The 19650-nt window shown below is 36.5% G+C and overlaps 1 protein-coding gene across 1 annotated transcript in view; it reads left to right on the top strand.

Moving 5' to 3' along the window:
- The window catches only part of LOC140235197 (gamma-aminobutyric acid type B receptor subunit 2-like), a 96758-nt gene that overhangs the window by 56361 nt on the left and 20747 nt on the right, over positions 1 to 19650 (top strand). Inside the window, exon 9 of the mRNA XM_072315231.1 lies at positions 19413 to 19572. Coding sequence (XP_072171332.1) covers positions 19413 to 19572 — 160 coding nt within the window. The remainder of the gene's footprint in view (positions 1 to 19412; positions 19573 to 19650) is intronic.

The raw sequence follows: 19650 nt of genomic DNA, 5'->3' as shown, positions 1-19650 counted from the left end.
AAACAAATTTATTTTATTCTCATTTTTCTTTCAACAAAACATAACACAAAGTAAATCAAAAATGTAATCATAAGCAAATATACATTACAAAGTATGACATTCAGTGGTAATTAACAAACTGGTAAAGATATGCACACATCCTGGAATTAGAAAGTTATGTTTGCAGGGTGAAAATGAGAACTAAGAGGTCCACTAAAAAGCATTGCTTGTAGATTTTAGACCACTCTAAAATATCTTCAAAAATACTTATTATAATTACAAGTACGTAATCATGCATAATGCAAAAAAGTAAGACAAAATGAAACAAACAACAGAGACACAACAACGTGACATGACTAAACTGAGGGGAATATACGAATGAAAGGATTAGAGCAAAAACAAAATTAAAGGAAGAAGGAGAGAAAGAGAGAGAGAGAATGCCTACACGCTGAACGGAATAAACGGAAGAGGAGATTGTTTACTCAAATTGTCCGCTCTGAAATTCTTTATACATTGGATATCGCAACAAAATTAACATTCAATACATCACAGGTACACCACAATCAGACATGTCATAGAGTACAAAATGAAACTCACTCACATTAACATACAGTAACGTATGCACCATAATAACATAATACATTAACCCGACATTTACAACTACATGTATACAAAAACTATTAATATACAGCTGTTCTATCACTTTCATATAATTATTCCACCCATAAATGTATTTGATATTATCCTTTCATACATCATCCTTATACACCAAACAATTATATCACCTACATATCCCAATATATTTGTATAATTCACTCCAAAAAATTCCAATATATATATATATATATATATATAATTATATATATAATCATATATATATACATATATATATATAATCATATATATATATACATATATATATATATATAATCATATATATATACATATATATATATATATATAATCATATATATATATATACATATATATATATATATATATAATCATATATGTATATAAATATATATATATATATATATATATATATATATATATATATACATACAGTGTATATAATAATTACCACGGCAGCGCCTTATCAAAATAATACCAAATGTGTCTTGCATGTACACGTGTAAATCATTGCATAGAAATTTAAAATTACATAACTCAAATACTGTGGGAATAAAAACACACAAAGAAATTAAAAAAGATAAAATTACCATAACAATGTTTTCTCTATCAAACACACACGAGAAACATTATATCCTACAAACATACACCTCACTTTCATCATCACCAAATTTGAACTCAATTACTTCAACAGTATAAAGATAATCACTCAATATCACCATATACCACAGATTTCATCAGAATTAATTCAGAGCTGTAGAAAAGTTAGCGACGTTTACTTTGCGACGAACCGCCCGACCGCCCGACCAACCACACACAATTCCTATATACCTTCTTATACTCTTTGATATGCGGGAGTATAATAATAGTAATGATAATAATAAATACAACAAAAACTAATCATTACATTTTATCTAATAACTCTGGCATTATACGTGTGAATGGAATCCGGGACAAAAGCACTTCTAAAACAGGTACGCTTTGTGCGAGGAGGACAGAGTCTGATACCTGATCTGTTCAGGCAATAGTAACCGCACAGACGGTGTGTTAAATCGGTCATTATCTTGTTTACCTTGACCATCGTTCTTTTCCCGTGTAAATCCTGTACCACTGGCAATTCCAACCCAATGATATTTTGCCACTTTTGCGGTCTATCGATTCTATAGCCTTGTCCTTTTGTGTAAGATTGCCATAAAAACAAATCAAGTTATACATGACAATAGATTGGATAAAGGAATTGTATAGAAAAGAACCATCAGTGTTCTATCCAGCCTCAGTTTGCTCAATAATTATTGCCTGATGATTGAGGATGTATTTCGGACAGCAGCTGGTGACTGCATGCAGCTGTGGAAAAATTATGGAAATAAAATGCCTAATTTCATTACTTTATAATGTGATTTTTCATTGCGTTATAGGGTGTTACCGATGATGAATCTTTATTTGCTGTAAACTATATAGATAATGAAAAATAAATATCTCAGCCAGAATTAAAAAAAAATAAATAACGCTTAAAGAGTATAATGATGAAGATTTTTTTTTTTCAGAACTCAAGGAATTTCAAAATTTAAAGCCGGTGTATATATATTTTTTCTGAGCTAAAGGTTCTCAAAAGGGGTAGATGAAACTCAGACCGCCTAGGTGTATAGGATGATCATGAAACCATTGATTTCGTGGAAACATTGAACTAAAACTATTGGGGAGAACAATTGTGTTGTAGATGAACATAAATTGACCCAGTTGAAAAAGAAACAAATCTTTAATATTTTAAATCTTATATTTTTGATGAATAATGAATCTGAGTGGCGAAACCCCACAGATAATACGAAGTAGGGCCTACTTTTTTGCAATAACAATAATTCATCTAATAAAATGTGATGAGCGCTGCCCCATGCTAAAATGTCGTATTTGAGAAAGTGCTATGCCTATCAAGTTCAAACTTATACCATGTATGTATCGTGTCCCAAAGACGACAGATCTAGTAAAATCATAGTGATCAGTCGACCGTGACGTCACTATGACGTCATTATATGAAAACACATTCTCAATCATATCTCATTAATAGAATGGAATTTACGTCACATATATTTATTTTTAATTCTGTCTTTTTTTCTCTCTCTTTTTGTTAGCCTATACCGCTTTTACCTTTTTTACTTTGTAAGATTCCATTTTAGGATACATTAAGCCATATTTCTGTCTGTTTCTTGTCAATTCATGTTACACGTAGTTTACTATAGCTGTTTTTCATTTTCTTATCTCTTTCAATTTCTGTCTATCCCATTGCCACTATTGGCTTCACACCTTTTACATGTGCATGTAATATGTATTTCCATTAAAAATGTATGTACATATATAAATGAAACTTAATGTTTACGAAGAGAAAATGTAACTTTTGTTTTTGTGGAACACCAGATTTCGGACATAGGTGCACTGTTTGGATATTCAAGTTCAGGGTATCACTAGAAGTCAGAAAAAGTTTGTGATACCCCATATTTTGCATGCACTCTAATTTCTTTCAAGGGAAGGGCTAGTAACTGATCAGTGGGAATCAGCAGGAATGCTCGGGGATGATTGTTCCAATTCTAGTGGGATTCATTAAAGAGTACATTAAAATATTTATTGTTGTATGAAAATCATTTGCTTCAGAACGGTCTCACATTCAAGTAATGTGTTGTTTAATTCCCCGTCACTGTACAGGCATGCTAACCCGGAAACATTAGACTGCACATTACTTGAATATGAGACCATTATGAAGCAAATAATTTTCACAGAACAAAAAATGTACTCTTAATTGAATCCCCCAAGGATTGGAACAATCATCCCCGACCCAGCATTCCCACTGATTCCCAATGATCAGTTAATAGCCATCCCCAGTTAACAGAAGATATTTTTTGGGCCGCAGTCCCTATCATGAAGAGGGAAGACATTCAACAAGATTGAACGGATGGTACAGTATTGACTATAAGATGGTGTTCAGAACAAACAAATAATGAGAAACCTGCAATACTAAACAGCATTCAATTCTTTTAGAATTCAGAGTTCATTTTACACAAATTAGCTTCAAATTGCTGAGATATATGTAGCTACAGTGCGTACAAAAAAAGCAACAAGATTTAATTTCGAATTTGTGAAGATGGTGTTTACTTTACTCCAAAGTAAGTAGCAACATCATAAAGCCATCTCCTCTTTCCATCAATGACATCCAATTTTTCCATTTCCAATGGTGTGGGGAAATGCAATTCACACTATAGCCGGGTTCACACGTACAAATTAGCGGGATGACGATCGCGATGCAAATCTCGAGATTTGTATTCCGCTAATTGATGTACGTGTGAACCCGGCTAATATTAGATTCCCTTCTCTGTATTCAAAAGCGTGCAATAAGAATCTTAAACCACACGGATATTTTGCTCATACCAACTTTTTTTTTTCATCAAAACAGAATTCTGAAAATTCCAGACCTATTTCATTACAATCTCGGAATTTTCATGTATAAACTAACAACCAATGAATTACCATCTGTTTTTATCCACATGTTCAAAAGGAATCGCTCTATCCACTGTTACTCCACTTGCCAGAGTGACGCCTATCACCTTCCCCTTACTCGCACTATTTTTGCAAAGAAAACAATTATATTTACTGGACCCAGATATTGGAATGACCTCCCTCAAGATATTACTTCTTCTTTGTCTTTATTCACCTTCAAACGCAAATCAAAACAGTTATTACTTAGTGCATATACACTTCCAAGTGTTTAGCAACTTTTTTTTTTTATACTCCCAGTCTTTTGTCCTTGTCCGCAGCTTCAATTAGTTATCAAAGTTATTTAATGGTACCGATGCATTTTTTAATATATAGCATTCCTTTTCAAACACCGCGAGATCCGTACAGTCTGGTTTGTACGATATCTATGTGGTTCATTACTTTATTCTTTATCGATTTTTGTAATGATATAATTTTAGTTGGTCAAGGCAAACATATCCGTTCTCCGTGTAAGTATATGTCTATGAATTTGGGAACCTACAGTTTTACAAGCGTTAAAGCTTTTTATGTAGGCCTTATCATATTTCTGATACTTATTTGTGACATCTTCTGATATGACCATGTAGGCCTACATTTGTGTCAAGAATTTGTTTTTCTTCTTCTTCAATCAAAAGACATGATTCTTGTTTTATTGTCAATAATCTTGTCATCTCATCATTGAGAAAATGGAAATATGATATTTGAACTGAACATCTTATTTATTCTTACACGGTCATGGATGGCTGAGTAATCATTCTTTTTGGACAATATGTCAGTTAGTGAGACCAGCATAAATCCTTTTCAATTCACCTTTTTTTTTTCTTTTTTCTTTTTTTTTTTTTTGGAATGTTCAGACTGGTGAGACACACCTAGGGCCCTTTTTCTTTGAAAACAACCGCAACGAAAATGGTTCTTAAATTTTAAATGAACATGTGATTCCTGAATTAATGGAAAATTTTCCTGTGCAACAAAGGGGTGTGTTCAGACGCCTATGGTGGGCACAGGATGGCGCACCAGCCCATCGACTAGTTGCAGTAAGAAATATATCAAGATTGGCTGAGGTATTTGGAAATCGGGTGATCGCCTTGTATCATGATGTGGATTGGCCACCAGAATCTCTGGATCTGACTTCTTGCGATTTTTTTTTTCTTGGGGGTTATCTCAAGAGCAAAGTGTTCATTATCCCTCAACCTGACATTGCAACTCTGAGACAAAGAATCAATGATGAATTTGAAGCTCTACGCCATCAAGCCACAATGATTCGCAGAGCTGTGCGTGAGATGTAGAAAAGAGCTAATCTCTGTGTGGGAAGGAATGGTGGCCATGTTGAGGGGCATGGGATGTAATGTTAAAAAGAGATATCCGAAAAAAAAAAACAATGGTAAGTTGTGATAATTAATTTCATTATTCCATTTGTTAAGTTAATTTCTGATAAGGTGCATTGATTCTTGCAGTGTCTAAACTTGGTCCCAAGTCCAATTTACCCATTGTCTAAAAAGAATGATTACTTAGCCATCCATGACCGTGTATGCATAAATATCATTTTGAAGAGGAGCATCATGTATGGTTTTAAGATGTTGCTACTCACTTTGGTGTAAAGTTAACACAATCTTCACAAATTTGAAATCAAATCTTGTTGCGTTTTTTTTTTTTATGCGCACTGCATAAACAAAGAGATCCTAATTAAAGGATGGACCCACCTTATCTGCCCACTACACATGTATTTTTTTTTCAGCCCAAACCAATTTTGTATAATGTACTTTCAATTTCTCTTACAATCGTATGCTCTCTATTTCAAATGTGCTTTCTAATTATCTTGCAAAACGTTAAATTTTCAATCGCCCATCTCAACTAAAACTATACTGTATCTCTTTAGAATACCTTGCCTGTTTGAAGTAATTTCTGTGTATAGATAGACCGCCTCCCCCAAAGAGAAAAAAAAACACACACACACACATTCATATGCACATACACACGGACACAATTAGATATGATAAAGACAACTGAACACACAAAAACAAAATTCATCCAGTCATTCTTAGTTGTTACAACTGAAAAAATAATGAACCAAACGAACATGCATGTATGACGTTTGCGATTATATTGGTCGTTATATCGCACTAAAATGATTAGACTCTGTGCCCTGAAAATAGACATTAAAATGAAGGTGGACTATTTGAGCTCATAGTATGTTTAATATGAAGCTCCTTGTATTACAGTAGTTAACATGAAGCATGCCGAACATCCCAATTACAGTAACTCATTCAGTTATTCTGTTCAAAATGATTCAAATCAGAGAGAGGTTGGCATGACCAACGTCACATCGTGCTCAACTCTACAGAGCAGAGTTCTGTGACTAGCACCATGGCCACCATGACGACGACGAGAGAGATAAGGGAGGAGAAAAAAAAAGGAATCGCTTTATAGTCCGGGTTTCAAATTGGCAACTTTGTTCGGTTGGCTGGTCAGAGAGATTTGGAGAAGTTCATTGGCTGTAGAGGGAGACTGGAAGAGTACATTTTACTGAAGGGGTGTTTCCCAATTACCACTTTGTATACAATGTACGGTAGAGACCCGGATCGAATCGGCGGTGGGGGATCTTATCGGCGGTGAGGCAAAAATCCCGCCGATTGGATCTGGGGGATCTGATATACTGGCCAAAGTCCGCCGATAAGTTCCGGCGGAACTTATCGACTGGCCGGAACGGATCGCCTGTGACACCGGTCCATTACTTTTCTTGGTAAAATCGCATTACGTAACGAAATTCTCTCGATGGTAAACAATCCAAATAGAAATTTTGGTTTTCAATGAAAGCTCCGTATCAAGGAATATAACTCTTTGAACTGAAATTTGAAAATTAGTCAGAATTATCGCTTCAGGAGCGAACTACTGTTTTACCAACTGTCGACGCGCAACTACACTGTTGTCATTCCGTGAAACGCGTGTAAACATACACACGCACACACACAGAAGACATAAAGGCACCATCACACGCACACACACTCACACACAAGACACGAAGGTGCCATCACACACACACACACTCACACACACACACACAAGACATGAAGGCGCCATCACACACACACACACACATACACACACAATGAAGGCGCCATCAAACACACGCACACACACACAATGAAGGCGTCATCACACACACACACATACACACAAGACATGAAGGCGCCGTCACACACACACACACACACACACACACACACCTAAAAGACATGAAGGCGCCATCAGTCCAGGTTGACTATAGGCCGTAGTAAGCGCAGCGGCGTTTTAATAACTGAGCACGGAGAACGACAGGTTCGTCGGCCTACGTCAGGTTTATGGGACTAATGTGTGTTAAGGAGTCATACTCGTGCACGAAGAGTGATGAAAATTGAAAAGGTTGTGACCTAATTAACTGCTCTTGATAATGTTCTAAATAAAGTCGCTTCCAGATGAGTTTTTTTCCTTGCTTAAACTGGGTATAAGGGAGACTGCGTGACTTGCTCCTGCGCATAAAGAATAGTAATGATCCTATCATAGCACGACCCATTCATTTTTTTTTTTTCGTTTTCCTACAACCAACGCCAGCTGACAAATTTGTTGAGTACACGTGTGTTCTCAGGCAAAAATCTTTCCTTCTTTACCCCTTTGATCCCTCTGTCCTTCTCTGTCTATCTCTTTCTGTGTCTCTGTATGTCTGTCTGTATATCTGACTGCCTGTCTGTCTGTTTGTCTGTCTGTCCCTTTGGTTCGGACGTTTCGCACGTCCTCCCGTCGCTTCTCTGCCGTTACATAACCCAGCGTACTTTCCCCTATCATAGAGTCACTGTGCGTTGAATTCGGACATCTGCCTCTATAACCAATCCTTAAATTCCCTACCACTTTGCAGAATTTACAGCCCCCCCCCCCCCCCCCCCCGCCCGAAGTTCAGGAAAACTGTGACATAATCATCAGGGGCCCGTTGCATAAAAGTTACAATTATGGTAACTTTGCCATCCAATGGTAACTTCCATGGAATTCTTGATTTTGATTGGCTGTTGAGTATTGTTGCCATGGTAGTTACCATTGGATGGCAAAGTTACCATAATAGTAACTTTTATGCAACGGGCTCCAGGTGGGTATATAATTATCAAGACGGTTGATGGCCTTGGTAGGTCTATATAGCTTTCTAATCTATAATACTTGATGCGAGCTTACTGATGGATGTGTATTTGCCCATTTCATAATCTCTTGAGTCGTTGAACTTTGCCGACGCCAACACACGCAATTTATTAATGAATAATATCAATTATGAACGCTGCTAATTATCATTCGCTATTAAATGAAAGTTTTGATGGATTTCTGCCATCCATTTCATTTCTAATTACTACTCCAACTTGAAGTTTAGTGCATATATACTTTGAAATATTGCTATAGTGAAAATATGATACACAGGTATGGGAACAAAAAAAAATACCGTTTTATCACAAGCAAATGCGAAGCACTTTCCCTGTAGTTTCCATGAGAAGTTGTTGTTCGGTATCTTTTCAAATTGGTTGATGTACAAATTGATTGTCTGAATGAAGTGTTTGAAAAAATACAGATTGAGTTGCCTCTTCAAGGAATGGCGCCCGGCAGTTGCAGTCTTTTGATATAATATTGACTGACACTGCGGTCCACATATAGGCAATCTTATCGAAACTCACATAATTATGTGCTCTGCGTGTTTTCTCCCCTGTGGTCAAGTTGGACGTGGGGTGGTGATTGTCTGATTAAAAAAACAACAATAAACAAACAACAGCTTAATATTTTGCATGTACTCTTCCAAAAGTCCCTGAATTGATCACGCATTTTTCTGATTATATGTAACTGATACTTCGTTCAGTTATAATTTTGATCACCATTCATCAGTATTCGTCAGTTTTGTTTCGTTTTGTTTGATTAGACACCGTCACGATGAATTATTTGCGTAATGTGGGTCATCAATGTTGTCACTTCCGATGTCAGTCTTAGTATTGTCGTCGCCGTCTTTTAGCATCCAAGTTCCGATTTAATACCACCATAGCAGTTAGAATTGCTTTCGCTGTCATGACGACTGTCATGACGATTGTCATTCTTTTAAGTGATGCTACTACTAGGATTATTCCTGTCTTACTTAAAAAGAGATTTCAGTCCAGTTATAAATTAGTCTGATAAGAAAGAATAAAATCTTACGAGTATATAACAGTGATAACTAAGTTGATCAAAATCGGATAAAAAATTAGGCAAGTTATGAAATTGCAAAGTGTCACTAATTTCTGCAAAACATTTCTCGTGTACAGGTGATATGAATATGCAAGTGAGAGAGCTGATGATGTCATTACCTGACAATTTTCCATTGATAGTTGTAAAAATAGAATGACAACAAAAAAATCAATGTTTCTGTTACCAAGGTGCAAAACATGATGTTATTCCTGGATGACTAACTTCAGAACAATGATCAGCTAGACATATCCGATCAGGATTTGAGACTCGGGCGTAATTGCGTTTGAAAAACTAGACATTTCAAAATGTTATATGTACAGCCTATAAGGCAAGTTGTGAGGGGATGACATCATCACTTCACTATTTACACATTCATATTGACTGTTCACGAACTGCTTCCTAAAAAATTAGTGAAACTTCACAATGTCATAAATTCCTTATTTTTTCATCCAGTTTCGATCCAATTTTCATTGTTTTTGCTATAAAAGCGTTACTCCTTCTTTTCAGACTAACTTTCTACTGCACTGGAATTCCCTTTGATTTAATTTTCTATGACTTCAAGGACTACAAACGCCCAATTCTTTATCAAACGCATTTCGTACCGAAGTTTAAGTGGGCTTTGCGAAGAAACAAAAACAAAAACATATCCCGACGATCTTCCCACTCAATTATCTTCACTGGAGAAGATAACTTTGAAATGACAGCCATGCACATACGCTGCGCATTCACATGTAAATCCGCTTCAAGCAATGAACAACCTCTCGATTATAGATTGTTTCTTACCGTGCAACTTTTACTTTTTGATAAACATATTCTCTAGATCAGATGCCGTGCTTTTTTCCCCATTCTATTCGCTCTTGCGTGGGACCAACTCCCTTATCTTCAATCATGTATGTCCTTAATTTGCGAGAAGATTGAAGGAAGATTTGCGAGTCGAAGTCTGATACCCAAGAAATCTCGGAGTAAGGTCTATCCTCTCAAAAGATTTCGTTTGATAACTTGATTGATAGACTTCTATGAAAATGAGGCTTGGTGAGAGCGGTTGAAAGTTAGTTTCGTGGCAACGCGGGGCTCGACGTACAGACACATGCCTCAGCCACGGTATATAAGCATGTCAGCATAGTCTTTCCGTACAATCGACACAGACAGACAGACAGACAGCTAGATTTGGGGGAAGTAGACAAAAAGATAGAGTGACAGTGAGATAGATAGGTACAAAAATGGTCTAATCTCAAGTTTCCAGCGGACCGTGCAAAGTTCTCCCCAAACAGGAAATCAAAATATAGCCTTTTATTGCGTTCATATCTCTCTCTCTCGCTGAGTCATTCTTGACAGATCCGTCTCTTCTATATTTGTAACATTCCAAAGTTCAATGATTATCGGTGGTTTCGTTACACATACAAACACACACATACACCCACTCACGCATGATGCCTTAGTCGTAAATTTAGACATCTCTGTTCACTATACTTACTCCCCAGTTTCTTTCTTGTACAACGCTAGAAGACAGCAATGTGAAAGTCTTTTAAAGTGAAAATCCACCATAGCTCAAAGAAGACGTTGACAAAGAATTAAACGAGCAGAACACAGCAAGTCCGCTGAAAATCGGACTGAAAATGAGACATTTATCATTTTTCAGTTTTTACGTGTTTCAAAGAAATGGTAATATCGGTGATATTGATATACAAATTCCTGGCATCCCCTAACTAGAAGACTCCTATTCATTTTCATTTTTTCATTTCATTTCATTTATTTCATTTCCAACAACATTTTCATACACAAAATAACACAACATCAATGCAATGTAGTAACAAAGAAAAATACGTGAAGTTGACAATACTACGCATCAAAAAAGCAAAGTAAACAATGAAAATTGAATTGAAACTAAAGTTGCAGGAAATGGAGGAGACATGCTAAAAAGCTGAGCTTGTATTTTGCAGTCTCCTCGTGGACAAAAAGACTAAATAGCATCAAAAAGCAATTAGCTAGACATAATATAAAAGGTGTACAACACATACAGACCTATACATATAAACAAACAAACAGACGGACGGACAAACAAACACAAGCAACCTCTCTTGTAAAGAGAAAGATAGAGGGAGAAAAACAAAACACAGTAAAGGAAAAAGAGGAAAAGAGGAAATTATTTTGAAAAAAGAAACAGAAAGAGACAAGAGGACAGGGAAAGGCGAGAAAGGAGAAGAGATGAAAGATCTATACCAGCACACGCGAGGCACATGATTCGGTGGATCACCGAGGTATATGTACATAATGTAGGAAAGGAATAGATAAAAGAAAAGAATCAGTATAACGAATATAAAAGAGAGCTCAAAATTAAGGCTAATTAAAATATAACTCATTCAACTATATAAGAATTTATGAACAACTTCTTCAGATTAAATGTGAATGTGTTTAAACTTAGAACTTGTTTCATACTATTATCGAGAGTGTTCCAGAATTTGGGGCCAGTAAAAGAAAACATAGATTTAGCAAACATAGTCCTAGTTAATGGCAAATGAAATGAGTTGGATTGCCGGGTAGGATAAAAATGGACAGATCTATTTTAGTGAACATGGACTCAAACACAAATGGGAGAGAATTATTGGTAAGTTTGTACATGAATTGTCCTAGGTGTAAAAAATACAAATCCTTAACTTTTAAGATTTTGTTTTCATGAAATAACACATCAGTATGACTTCTCCACGATTCATTGCAAATAATGCGAAGAGCTTTTTTCTGTAGCAAAAGTAGTCTTTCCAAATGAGAAGAATGTGTGTTTCCCCAGGCGAGTATACCATAATTCAAAAAAGGTAAAATCAGAGATGAAAATAACATTAAAAGAACATTTTTGGGTAAACAAAATTTAACTTTATTTATAACACCTATATTTCTTGAAATAATACGGCTTATGGAATCAATATGTAAATTCCAAGTAAGTTTACGGTCAATAATCAAACCTAAGAATTTGATTGAAGAAACTTCTTCGATAACTGTGTCATTCAGATATACATTCCTAGGTACATTTTCTAAAGAGTTACTAAAAATCATACATTTAGTTTTTTTTTATATTTATGGACAATTTATTTGCTCTTATTCATTGAAGTAATTTATCCAATTCAACATTTAAAACATCAATTAACATATTAGGATCAGAATGTGACAAAAAACATTAGAATCATCAGCAAATAATAGAAAGGAAAGAATACTTGATGAATTCGGCATGTCGTTAATGTAAAGGATAAATAAAAGAGGTCCAAGCAAACTTCCTTGAGGCACTCCACAATTAACATTTTGCATGACAGATGTACGTCCATTAACATAAACAAATTGCTTACGGTTAGAAAGGTAACTCCTGAACCACTCCAAGGCCTTTCCTCGGATACCATAATGTGATAATTTATAACAAAGTATATTGTGGTCAATGGTATCAAAGGCCTTGGAGTAGTCCAGGAAAACGCCGATTGTATGAAGAAATTGATCAATAGCTTTTGAAACTTTATCTAAAAAGGTAAGTATTGCGTGGGATGTGTTGTGGTTTTGCCGAAAACCAAACTGATAATCAGAAATTATTTTATGAATATCCAAAAACTTCAATAATCTAGAATGAACAACTTTTTCAAGTAATTTCGAAATAGAAGTCAACAAAGATATAGGTCGATAATTGCAAACATCTTCCCTATCCCCTTTTTTATAAATAGGAATTACTTAAGAAATTTTCATATCCTCAGGGACAACTCCGTTACACAAAGACAAATTAAAAACGTGTACTAATGGATCAACAATAGAATTGATAATATCTTTCAAAAGAACATTATCAATGCTGTCATGCCCGGCACTTTTCTTGTTTTTCAAATTCTGAACAATATCTAACAATTCATTTTTCTCTAAGGAAACAAAAAACAATGAGTTAGGATTACGAGTTTGTAAAAAATAAAAAAAAAAAATCTTTTGACTATCCGGAATATTGCAAGCAAGATTATTGCCAATTTGTGAGAAATACTGATTGAAAATATTTGAAATGGATGTAGCATCATTGATAATCAGATTATTATGTTTGATTGTGGTAATACGCGGTTTCTCCGTATTTTTATTAATAGCTGTATTAATAATTTTCCACGTATTTTGTATATATGTATTCGTTTGTATGTAAATTTTCACATGAATCCAATAAGATATGCAACTATCTAGCAAAACTTTTTTAAGTTTAGAGTTTAGAGGGCTTTTTTAATAAAGTTTAGAGGGGCGTGAATGTAAATCATAGAGAAAAAGAAAGATATAGTGATATTGCGAGTGTTTTATCCAGTGGGAGGGTTGTAAAGCGATGATTATTTGTAAAATCATGTGCATAAAATTGTATACACACAAACATGCACACATATTGTATTGCTATGACCACGATGTTATCTTTACGTGGAAGCGTAGTAAACTTCAAAATTCCAGAACTGTCCTGTTTCTTTAGTCCGATTGTCCTACCAAAAGTTTTGTTTTACTTCACCCGTCTCATCAAATTGCCAGCCTGAACAAAGAGTGGATTTTCCCTTTAAGAATTATCTGTCCTACATTTCCTCGTTTAACACGATTAGATCAAAACCAGAGGGAAGAGGTGTAGCTAATGAATCCTGACTGGAATGCCTGCTCGCTGATGCTTGAGTCACTGGATTCTTCCAATCTTGATCGTTGCTCGTATACTTTCACTTACCGTACATCATAAGAGAGAAGTGGTAGTGATCCGAGAAAGTGACCCGTTGCTCAGAATGTGGATGTAGATGCCGAAAAAAAAAAAGAAACTGACCTACAAAGATGTATTCTTATTGTGTGAAGGCCCAACAAGGTAATTTCTACAAAAATGATTTAGAGACCTCATATCTCGACCTATATTTATTAATAGATAAGAGCTTTTTCATTAAAACATGGGTTCACCTCATTCATTCGTGAACCGCGTTGTGTCCAAATGTAATCATTTGCAGAACGTACCAGCGGATGTTAGTGTCGATGAGATCTTCATTTCGCAGACACCCCATTAACCATTTGTCTTCCCGCTCAAGTCATTCACAAATTATTTCGTTCGCCGGCATCCCACGTCTCGGAGGAAATGACTTAACTTGGAATGAGCTGTCAAAGCCATCTGTGTCTCCCTCATTTTTATCTCTATCTCTACATCTATAATTATCTCTATCTCGGTCTCTATCTATATACTATGCCTCTATTTATCTATTATACCTCTCTATATATGTACCTGTATCTCTGTTTCCGTATCTCTTTCTTTATCTATATCTATACATCTATTTCTAATGTATCCGTATCTCTATCTCTTCCCATATCTATATATCTCTACTTCTGTCTCTATCTCCATCTCGAACCCTATCTCTTTCTCTGTACCTGTATCTGCATCTCTATTTGCATCTGCACCTGCTTATCTCGACCTCTATCACTGTATCTGTATCTGTAACTGTATCTATACCTGTATTTCTATCTCTATCTCTATATCTATCATTATCTCTATATCATTTTCCATACTTATCATTATCTCTATCTCTATTTAGGTCTCCATCTCCATCTCCATCTTCACCTCGAGCTCTGTCTATTTGTCTCTGTGGGCTTCGCCCATTTGTGTATGCATCAAAATAATTTAGGTTTTTTTCTCTCTCTTTCTCTCTCTTCTCCCCATTTTCTGTTCCCTATTTTCACACTTTTGCTTTCTTTTTCTTCTTTCTTTCTTTCTTTTTTTTTATTCCCGACTTTCCCAGTTTCCCGCAATCTTTGTAGTTGTAAGTTTTTCACCCCCTTTACTTCCCCTCTTTCCCACTTTTCCCTCAGAGGTGCCCACATGTTACAAGCATAGTCTTTTGAGTGGGTACCTCCACTTTTTGTTCTCACAGAGTGTATAAATAGAGCGTATATTTCTTTTTGTACCAAACATAAGGACATGAGCATGTTGTTATCCCTGTCTGACTATGTATATATGTATGTATATAATCAACGACTCGCATGCCAAATGTATCATATTGTGTGTGTGTTTTTTTTTTTGTACATTCTGTTGGAAAAAGAGTGAAAATAAAGTTTGAATTTGAATTTATCTCTGTATATGTATATGTATCTTTATCTGTATCTGTATCTGTATCTGTATCTGTGTCTACATCTGTATTTGTGTCTGTACCCGTATTTGTATTTGTATCTGTATCTGTATCTGTATGTGTATTTGTATCTGTATCTGTATCTGTGTCTGCATCTGTATTTGTATCTGTTCCCGTATTTGTATTTGTATCTGCATCTGTATCTTTATCTGCATTTGTATCTGGATCTGTATCTGTACTTGTATCTATATATCTGTGTCTTTCTCTATCTCTACCTCTATCACTGTCTCTGCCACTGTCTCTGTCTCTTTATCTCTATCTCTATCTCCCCCCTCTCTCTATCTATCTGTCTCTATTTCTATTTCTATCTCCATCTCTATCTCTCTGTCGATCTTATGTGACACTTTGCTTTTTATGTCGCAAATATCATGTAGGTGGATGGTCATGATCTCGAAATTAAGCCGGGCTGACTCCTTTTGAGAGATATGTTTGCCGAATCCATATGCCCCGCAAAATCATCGTCATCATCACCATCACCATCAATACCACCACCACCACCATTATCAACACCGAGCCAGAGGCCCCTCAAATCCCACAGTCTCCCCCTTTCTTGTGTGATTGATGATAATCTGCCCCTCTGCGCAGACGATGATCCATCACCTCCCTCCGACAGTATCACGTCCATGTTTCCCGCCGATGATAATTTGGCGGAAACATGGGGGAGCCCACAAGCTCGTCGGCGTCTCTGCCTGCCATGAATTAGCTAGCGTTTTGTGTGAGAAGTCCCGATAATAGTCCGGAAAGTCTTAAGGGATGGATGCACCAGTTGAAGGGTATTTTGAAATTTCGTGTATAAAACTAGATGAAGCAAAAGCTGACAAAATCGTCCAGCTCATGGTTCAGTTGGTAGTTTGTTTTGTTTTGTTTTAGGTTTTTTTTCTTTTTGTGAGAACACTATAGTCAAATACCGCACAGACTGAAACAATGACGATGAATGGATTAACATCTCACCGAAAGTGAATTCGGTCTTACGTCGGTGCATGCATCCGATGATTGTTCGTTCGTTCGTATTTATTTTGGTTCTCAAATCAAATCAAATAAAAAATGAATGACATCAATGTGACAAATTTAAACCAAACATAACCAAATGACAAAGGAGCAATACAAAACAAAAGTGCAGTTTATACTACATGCATAAACAACTTTGTAAAACATTGATAGTTACATAATACAAATAAGGCAATACATTTGATCAAATAAGGAAGCAGGAGACCGTCAGCATAAGCATAGCTTGACTGGGCTGATGGCCTCATTGGGAAATATAACTCAGGTTGTGATTATCAATTGTGTTCAAACTACCTGATCTATCACTATAGGTCAAAAGGAGTCGTTTGACTTAACTTTCATTGACAGAAAAACGCCTCCATATAAGAATGACGTGGGTTCCAGCTTTCAAAATATACCATAATACATGGTGAATGTTTCATTTACAATTTCAGTTTTAGTTTGCTTTGTTTGACCGCTTGTACAAAGAAAAAAGTAATGGATCAACGACAATTAAACTACAATATGACAAAATCCTTTTTAGATAAACTTACTCATAACATGTACAAAGATATACAGATACAAGTAAGAAATAGCTTATTATACAAGAAACAAGCAGGCAGTGCTAGAGAAACGGTGTAATCACCTGGCCTGAAGAAGTCCACAGGAGTGGATGAAAGCTAGCCAGCAAATCATTAAAGGTTGGTAGAAGCCTGGATCTGATATTTTGTAACTTATCATACGTGGAACATTTCTTTTGACATACAAGTGGAGGAGACCGTCAACAGTATGCTTGACTAGGATGATGGCCTCAGGGTATTAAAAAAAGTCAAAAGTCTAATGAGAACAGAAGGATCAACGGCAGAAAAAAGGTGTATTTTCAGCCTCTGTACAATAAATTTAGTGCATCAAGTTTGATATAGGACTATAACGAGACAAATACAAGGAACAGAGAAGGTGGTACCTGAAACAGCGGGAAGAGAGAAAATTTTTCACCGTTTGGTGAACTCTGTCTTCAATTTAGAGATATTTATTCATGGATTCTTATGTTTCATTTGGGAACTTTTCATCTTACTGACCGCCCATGCATCGCGCTTCACATAGTGACCGCAAGTGACTTTCACCAGCCAAAAGCCGATAAATCTATTGACCAACGTGAAATAAGGGGAAAATTCGGTATCAGAGGGAGATATGATCGAAGCAGGACGAAAAGGGTGAACCCGGTCTACTGTACCTTCAGCAGAGAGATGATGCGAATCACGCTCTAGCTTTCCATTACACGAAATAATTTCGTGGGAGGCTGATTTTGACGGTTATCACATCGGTATATAATAGTGACGAAGTGTCCTTTCTTCACATAATGTTCGCACTGGTTGTGACTCTGTCAATGATCAGATTTTATAATGATCATTTTAATCAACGTGCAATCAAAACATAAAAACATCTGCACTTACACTCGTTAACACACAGAGACACAGAAAAATATGTATATTTATAATGTGTGTGTGTGTGTGTGTGGGTACTATGTGTGTGTGTGCGTGCGTGTGTGTTTGTGCGTCCTAACACAGCCGTCATCTCTAATTATGTTAGCAGGAAGGTGTTAATGCATATCAGGTGCTTGGTGTAAAGTGTAAGAGGTGTGTCAATATACTGTGTATGTGTGTGTGTGTGTGTGTGTGTGTGTGTGTGTGTATGTGTATCTGGTGTGCATTGTGTGTGCGGCTCTGGGAGTGTTTGTTTGTAGTGACTTGTGTGTGGGTGTGTGAGTGTATGTGATAATGGGGGATGGGATGGGCAGGGGCCAAGTAATAGTTGGTTGCTTTATTAATACAGGTACAAATCCCACATTAAGCGTGTTATTTTTTTTTCTCTCATTCTAGATAACTAGTCAATGTACCCGTGGAGTGCCAGAAATCCTCTATGGGTCTACGGAGGTCAAATAACTGTTTGCGCTACTCCTTGGTCCGATCTTGGCCAAACTTGCTCATCTTGTTATTTATATTTGGTTTTTGAATAAAATTGAATTGAATTTAATTGGATTAAACTATTAAATAAAAATCACCTATGATGACCCATGATGATGAACTTCCTTGAAGCATAAGTAGGCGTACACCTGAGTAGGCCTACATAGCACCCTCTATCGGGTGTCTGATTATATTTTTGGGGGAATCCCCATATAAGTAGGCCTACATAGCACCCTCTATCGGGTGTCTGATTGCAGCTGACGAAAATTAGAAGTTATTTGACCTTTGACCCCAGTGAACTTGACCTTTTCAAAAATGAACCCCTCAAGGGAAATTTCGCGGTCAACCTGCATCCACCCACTAAGTTTGATGGAGATCGGACCAAGGACCTGGGAGGAGTAGAGGTACAAACAGACAGACAGACAGACAAACGTTGCTCAAATTATAGTATGATTATGTTCATCTTCTCAAGCTATTGCGTACTTGCTAATATTGCGTACCATCATGTTGTAAGTTTATGTCATAGAAAATGCGTTTAGTTTTGTGATTATTTTGTTACTGAATTATTTTGAGGAAAATCAAATTAAGATTTTTGAAAAACCCTAAAGTTGCGTGTATCCGGGGGTATGTGCGTGATTGTCAATATTCATACGTATTCTTCGAGTGCTGATGTTCATGATGATTATAAATCGGATGGATCGATTACAGTACATATGCTTCTGTCCCGTGCTAACGTAAGCTCCATAAGCCGACTATTACCTTTAAATTTTCTCAATTCTCATATTTTGCAAAGTGGTGATTTTGCTACCTTTTGCGAACACGAAGATTTAAGCAATCAAGTAATGATCTATACGGAATCATATCATCATCAGAAGTGCAATTATTTTCAGTACTGATAACCTGAGTCTTACTGAATGAGTATTATCTAATCGTTGTAACCGTTCTGTTTGTTACTCGTACGTACGTGCACTGACAGCATCGAATGGCGGGAAACCGCCCGAAGACGCAGACAGCCACCAGACTGTGGTCGATCAGGTGTCACGTGAGCTCTTCATCAGCATGCTGACGTTCTCCATCATCGGCATCGTGCTTGCCATCGCCTTCCTCGCCTTCAACGTGCATTACCGCGATGAAAAGTGAGTCGCCGATCACGTTGTTCATCCTTCCGACTTACACTTCACCTCCTCGTGTACTTTCACGCCCAAGTTGACTCA

This window comes from Diadema setosum, chromosome 11 (assembly GCF_964275005.1).
Source record: "Diadema setosum chromosome 11, eeDiaSeto1, whole genome shotgun sequence".
NCBI classification, from domain to species: domain Eukaryota; kingdom Metazoa; phylum Echinodermata; class Echinoidea; order Diadematoida; family Diadematidae; genus Diadema; species Diadema setosum.
Note: the sequence above shows the minus strand (reverse complement) of the source record. Positions and strands in the feature narration are given on the sequence as shown.